Genomic DNA, 7,135 nt, shown 5'->3' on the forward strand with positions numbered 1-7,135 from the left:
AGTGCACCTCCCATCAAATTATGTGACACAATCATCACACCTCCTAAAAATGCATGTGACAATTATTAAATCACTTATTTACCCATACCCTAGCTAAAAGTCCTAAGATTAGTTTGTGGCATTTCTATATTCACACAAAATCACACTTAAATTCCATTGATAAACGTCATACGTGGAAACAATCTTTAAAGCAAGATGACAACCCAAATAATAGATAATGTTTGAGTGTTCCTCACTATTCCTCCAATCTAACCCTGGCATTTCTAGATCCAATAAAATAGGAAATAAAATAATTTTTTCTTGGAGCGCATCTTTTAGTTTCTATTATTTTATTGTATTCATTGTGAAGAGGCCAGATACCTTGAAACTCTGGCCCAATAATTCCATGTGCAGTTAACAAGGGGTTAATCTACCATTATCACAAATAGGAAAGCAGATTTGTTCAACTTTGGCAATTAATTAACCCCCTCGCGCACGTTATATACGTGCTGCCATCTCAATATTTATTGGAATCTTTGACATCCCACTTTCGGTCTGGTGGGAAGCGAGAATTTCGACCCGAAGAAAGAGGCATAGGTATGTGTCGCAAGGCTACTGTTCTGTCATAGATATGGCTGTTATTGGGTATTGTTTGTATACAGATCTGCTATAGATTTGTGGGGGTAATTTCTATTTCAGCTTTATTATCACTTTTTCAGACACCCAACTGTGTTTTTTTTCGTCTGTATTTGTTAATGGCAGGGGGAAATCTGTTCGTAATGGGGACTAGTATGTGGATTGTGCTTTTGGGTCTCTTGGTTTTGTCTGTAGCTGTTTCAGCAACAGATTCCGATTTTTCCATTGTAAGCTATGATCTGAGCAGAGATGACAAAATCATGGAGCTCTACGAGGAGTGGCTTGCAGAGCATGGCAAGGCTTACAATGGGCTGGATGAGAAACAACAGAGATTTAAGATATTTAAGGACAATTTGTTGTTTATCAATCAGCACAATATGGAGAATGGGGCCTCCTACAAATTGGGTCTGAACAAGTTTGCAGATCTGAGCCATGAGGAATTCAAGGCTAAGTATTTGGGCGTTAAGCCTGATGCTAAGAAGGGGCTTTCTAGGTCTCGCAGCCCTCGATATCAGTACAATGATGGGGAATCGTTGCCCGATTCTATTGACTGGAGAGAGAAAGGAGCCGTGACTGCAGTTAAAGACCAGGGGTCTTGTGGTAAGTCTCTCTGAATCTTAGGTCTGTTCAGTCCAGGTTTTGATACAGAAAATATGCTCTATAATAGAATTCTATGGCAGAAATTTATGTCTAATATCTTTGATGTTTAGTTTTTGTACTAACATGCCCTTACTAATAAGGTTGGTAGATTGGGGAAATTGAATTCATGGCTCCAGCTTTTGAGTCGATACAGTATATATTTAAAAAGTTCCTTTCTCTCAATTCATTAAATTTTTGTAAATGTTTAGTTTTTGTGCTAATACAATCATTGGAAATATAGCTTCTCGGTCGGTAATAATGGATGTGGGTATATGAATTAATGGCTGATGACATCGGAGGGTAATCAGGGTTACTTCTTTTTTTCCATTTTTGTATAATTATGGTAGTTGTGGATACATCCGTGTTTATTACTTTCAGTTCCCTGCCATGACAATATAAATGCGTTTGGTATAAGAGGTCTTTGATATTATGCGTCTGTTTCCTTTGTTAATCAATATAGTTGGATGATAACATGAATGGATGAAAAAGTTTTTTTTTCCAATATTTAACCCCTTTACAGCAATGAAAGGAGATACGTTGCAGAGGTGTATAGAAATGCATGGTTTTGTTCTGTTCATTAAATTTTTACAGTGGTAGTAGACATAGTATAGTAGTACATGGGTAATTTTTAGATTCAACCCCTCTGAGGGTATATGACAATAAAAACATTTAGAGTTGATAGAGGCATAAGCAGTAGATATATGTATATGGATTCATTGCTAATAACAATGAGTGGATACATCTGTATTGTTTATATTTAACTTTTTCCAATTTGTTAACAGAAAATAGAACATGGTTCATTTAGAGTTGATAGCGGCATTAATAGTGGGTATCCGTATATAGATTCATTGCTAATAACAATGAGTTGATATATGGGTATTGTTTATATTTAACTTTTCCAGTGGTTAACAGAAAACAGAACATAGTTCATTTAGAGTTTGATAGAGGCATTAGTAGTGGATATGCGTATATAGATTCATTGCTAATAACAATGAGCCGATACAAAGTGTTGTTTATATTCAACTTTTCCAATAGTTCACAGAAAATAGAACATAGTTCTGTTTTCTTATCAATATAACAGTTATGGATGCGGATATAGATTCATGGCTAATAAAAATGAGAGGATACATGAGCATCGTTCATATTTAAATTCTCTTGTGGCGAGCAGGGAAAAAAAGCACATTTCCTGTTTTTTATGTTGTGAATATTGGAATAGAAATTCATAGCTAATTAACATACAGCTGAATGCATGGATATCTTTACAATTGTGGATATTGGAATAGAAATTCATAGCTATTTAACATACAGCGGGATGCATGGGTATTTATAAAATTCAGCATTTAATAATAACATGAGCGGGATGCATGGGTACTTTTTAAATTCAGCATTTAATAATGTTTCAGGCTTTAAATAGGGCTTACACTTGAGTGGATACAAGTAGTTAGGTGAGTATTAGTGGCGTAGGAGTTCAGAAATTCTGATAATAAGTGGAAATATTTACAAGGCTTCCCATAGCCCTATTATTGAATTAGATGTTCTATTTTTTGAACTTGCTAAGATTCACATATAGAACACTCATTACCATACTGGGAGCTCTACTGCCATCTTACAGGCTAATAGTTCTCTGAGAGTGTGGATTGACCTTTTAACAACAATAACGTAGCTTTGATAACGGGGCCGCACTTATGCCATCCTACTTTACAATTGCAGGAAGCTGCTGGGCCTTCTCAACTATTGCTGCCGTGGAGGGCATAAATCAAATTGTGACAAAGGATTTGATTTCACTGTCCGAGCAAGAATTGGTGGACTGTGATACTTCCTACAATGAGGGCTGCAATGGTGGACTCATGGATTATGCTTTTGAATTTATCATAAGCAATGGGGGAATAGACTCTGAGAAGGATTATCCTTACACAGCAGTTGATGGTACCTGTGATACTTACAGGGTAATTCTTTGTACTTTGCATTAACTTTTATCTAAAATTGGCTCACTTTAGAAGAATTTTGTACTGATTTTTGGATGGAATATGCCTACAGAAAAATGCCCATGTGGTTACTATTGATAACTATGAAGATGTGCCTGCCAATGATGAAGCGTCGCTGAAGAAGGCTGCTGCCAACCAGCCTATTAGTGTGGCCATCGAAGCCAGTGGGAGGGGGTTCCAGTTCTATAAATCTGTGAGTAATCCTTGCGTATTATAATGATTGTTTATTTATTTATTAGTTAATTATACTCATGATGTGAATTGAATGAAGATTGCATTCAGTTAATTAGCTCTAGCGCCTGAGCCCTGAAAAATCATACTGTTGAGAGTTCTTTGCTAAGGGGACTTTGCTTGTCCAATAGATTTCAGTCCCTCAGCCATCAACTAACTTCCCAGGTTATGTTTTGAATCCGTGGTTGGTTGTCTAAGATCCTTTGTGCGTTGTTTTGTCAGATGGCAAACTAAGAAGATATTTGAATTCTTGTTGAGAATCTGATATACATAATATAAAACAGCATTCCATATGTCTATGGAATTTGAATGCCCTGCATGAAATGTCTTACATTGCTATTCTCGATTTCATAGTTTTCCCTTAAATGCTAGAGTTCTCAATAAAATACTAGTGTCTGTAATTTGTCATTTGACAAAACTGCAGAAAATCTAACGACATACAAAGGATCTTTTAGACATAACCATGATCTCAAGAAATTACCTGATAGATTTGTTGATTCAAATACTGGACAAATGGATCCTCTCACCAAAGAATAATTTAACCTATGATTGGATCACTAGGTTAATGCCACCTGTTAGGGCAGTGGAAGGCTGAGGATTTCAGCTCTACTGGGCAGGTGGACTTCCCTCACTATTGAACTCTCTAGTAGGTAAAAGTTATCAGATAGGGCGAGTGGAAGGCTGAGAATTTCAACTCCACTGGAGTAGTGGATTCCCCTGCAAAGAACATTAAGCTTGAGGGGGTTTACAATAATTCAGCCATCTGCAGGATCCATTAATAAATGGCCAAGGGTTACAATAATTTAACCATCTGCAGGATCCATTAATAAATTGCTAAGAGTTACAATAATTAAGATATATAGAAAGAAAGAAAGATTGAAATCTTATATGGTGTTTATATCATGAGCTGTTCTGATTTAAATCAGTAATAGATTAAGTTATTGCATATATCAATGCATCTCCTACTGTCAAGTTGCCATAAAATTGTAAAGCTATAGCTGCATTTCCATTGTTGTTATAAGCTGCTGAGAAGTATACTATATTTCTAAGTAGTAGCTGATCCGTGAAGGCTTGGTTTCAGATACATAAAACAATGCTCTGCAACACATTAATTGATATAAATGTCATGAAATCAACAGTATAATTTAAATGTAGACTAGATCTATGAGTAATAGTTTAAAATCAACATTATAATAAATATTTATACTAAAATTAACAGTATGCAAATTTTCGGTTCACGTGGAATTGTAGTTAATCGCTAGATTTTTCATTTCAAGTACATATTCAATTTTAAGACTAGATGTGTGCGATGTATTAGCTCTATTATTTGTAGCTGATTGCTTGTGTTTTTTAGTGTTTCAATTTTGATATGATGGAAATGATTGGCCATCTAATAATTAGTTAGTGGTGCCTTGAATCCCAAGTAACATATATCAGTTTGACTATTGACAGAGATGAATATCTGATTGTGTTTTTTTCTCAAATTTTCAGGGTGTGTACACAAGTGCCTGTGGGACTCAGTTGGACCATGGTGTCACCTTGGTTGGCTATGGCACGGATAATGCTGTAGACTACTGGACTGTCAAGAATTCCTGGGGAAAAAGTTGGGGTGAGAAGGGATTTATCAGACTCCAGAGAAACGTGGAAAGCAACACTGGTATGTGCGGGATTGCCATGGAGGCATCCTACCCCATAAAGAAGGGAGCCAACCCTCCAAACCCAGGCCCTTCTCCTCCTTCCCCTATAAAACCCCCCACCATGTGTGATAACTATTATTCCTGCCCAGAGAGCAATACTTGCTGCTGCGTCTTCGACTTCGGTGGGGAATGCTATGCATGGGGCTGCTGCCCTCTAGATTCTGCTACCTGCTGCGAAGATCACTACAGCTGCTGCCCTAGTGACTTCCCTGTTTGCAATGTGGGTGCCGGAACTTGCAACAAGGTCAGTTCAGTTTGTTTCTTTTGTATTGGCTTTTAAGTTTTGATTACATTCTTAAGTATTTTTGTTATATGGCAATGGGTTCAGTACCGTGCTCCTTTTTTCCAATGTTTGCGTTACATCGTTTTAGATATTTATCATGGATTTTACTGAAGGATTGTTCCCTGTGTTTTTCCAAACCAAATGTGTATAAAGTCTTTATTTTAGTGGGTTTTTTTTTTATATATTTTTTTAAATTTTTTTAAAATAAGTGTCCAGTGAACTCGTCAACATGACTGGTGATATTGGCATGATATATCTTATGGTATCATGTGAAATGTTTTTGATCTGAAAGTTATGATACGGTGAAATCACAAATGGGAGATTTCATTCCCATTTAACAATGCTGAGGTTCAAATTAATGAACATATTGGATCAGTGAAAGCGCGAACCTGTGATCACAATGGTCTAGCAAGAGTTTGAACCTTGATGATTACAACACTACCACTTAATAAACATGTTATGGGAGGAACCCTTTTTCTAGAATAATGAGTAAACTTGATTGTCCCTAATTTTTTTTCTGAAGGCTAATGAATTCAGTTCATCGTTTTTGCATATTTTTATTTCAGTTTTATTTGCTATGGAATTTTTTCCCTTGATAAATTTTGAATGAAGTCGTGACTTTTTTTCCTTGGACCTCATCACATAAGCCAATAGATGAAATGCTATTGGAGCCGTCGTTCGTTCTTAATAGTTCTTGCTCCCTCATTAGACCATGCTGTATTACTGTTTTCTGGTTATGAGCTTTTTACTTGATAAATACTGGATGAAGTTATTGACTGTCTGTGATAAGATATTATTTTTAAGGTATTGTATCAAATGCTAATGGGTATTCATAAGATACATTAAATGGGTATTGATGTTCTTTAATATTAGTATTTAATAAGTAGCCATGTCCAGGGAGTAGTTTAAGATTTGATGTATCATTATGTTCATTTGACTATGGCAGTATGCTACTATTTTAAACCAAATTCTGACACGTTGCTTTTCCCTGTACTCTGTGTGTGACAGAGTGGTGGTAAGAGTCCGTTTGGAGTGAAGATGCTGAAACGTACCCCTGCCAAGCCTCACTACTCTGGCCAGAAAGCCACTGAATAGAATTAACAGTTTCTCATTTGAGAGGCCTTAATTACATAGCTACTCGGAATTCTTCTGCATCAGCGGAAGCTTTTGTTTGGCATTGTACATAAATATTCTTACTATTGCAATTAGTATTGTTTTAGGCTTGTGGACAGTCAGTCCTTGAACAGAATCCATTGATGATTTCCTTAAGCAATAGCATGTTAGTTTAGTTGTAGTATTCTAGTTCTATTTATCTAGACCTTGTTATTTGTTTCTTATAAATGCAAGTTAGTCTGATTGTATGGGCTCGACCCTGGTCCGAAGGATATCCAGAAATATAGTGGCTCGCATGTGATTAATTTGTTTATATTTCTATATATACTCGCACCAGATTAATGTGGACTTCACCATGTGTAGACTTTGTTAATTGTACTTATATCTGTTTTCATTTTTTAATCATCTCCAATCTAATTTTAGAAGAACTTCATTTTAAAGTAGGTGGCGGCCATATTTGTAATAAGATTTTTTTTGTTTTTGTTTTTTTCTTAAATGGGTAGTAAATTTTTGTCTCTAAAACTACATAAAATGTTTTTGATTTTGAGTTATGAATCTGTGAGGTCACAAAC

General features: G+C 35.9%; 1 protein-coding gene across 1 annotated transcript; it reads left to right on the forward strand.

Moving 5' to 3' along the window:
• The first annotated feature begins 307 nt into the window (after positions 1-307).
• LOC131037260 (cysteine proteinase mucunain) lies at positions 308-6,909 on the forward strand. Its single transcript, XM_057969330.2, has 6 exons — positions 308-576; positions 742-1,215; positions 2,965-3,200; positions 3,292-3,432; positions 4,962-5,411; positions 6,459-6,909. The coding sequence occupies exons 2-6, from the start codon at positions 759-761 to the stop codon at positions 6,543-6,545; spliced, it is 1,371 nt and encodes a 456-aa protein (XP_057825313.2). The 5' UTR covers positions 308-576; positions 742-758; the 3' UTR covers positions 6,546-6,909.
• Positions 6,910-7,135: the final 226 nt, after the last annotated feature.

Source organism: Cryptomeria japonica, chromosome 5, assembly GCF_030272615.1.
Source record: "Cryptomeria japonica chromosome 5, Sugi_1.0, whole genome shotgun sequence".
Classification (NCBI taxonomy): Eukaryota; Viridiplantae; Streptophyta; class Pinopsida; order Cupressales; family Cupressaceae; genus Cryptomeria; species Cryptomeria japonica.

Coding starts and splice junctions, on each gene's coding strand:
- LOC131037260 (XM_057969330.2), top strand. CDS start 759: ATGGGGACTAGTATGTGGATTGTGCTTTTGGGTCTCTTGGTTTTGTCT. Junction 3,201..3,291: donor GTACCTGTGATACTTACAGG/GTAATTCTTTGT, acceptor ATATGCCTACAG/AAAAATGCCCATGTGGTTAC. Junction 3,433..4,961: donor GGTTCCAGTTCTATAAATCT/GTGAGTAATCCT, acceptor TCAAATTTTCAG/GGTGTGTACACAAGTGCCTG.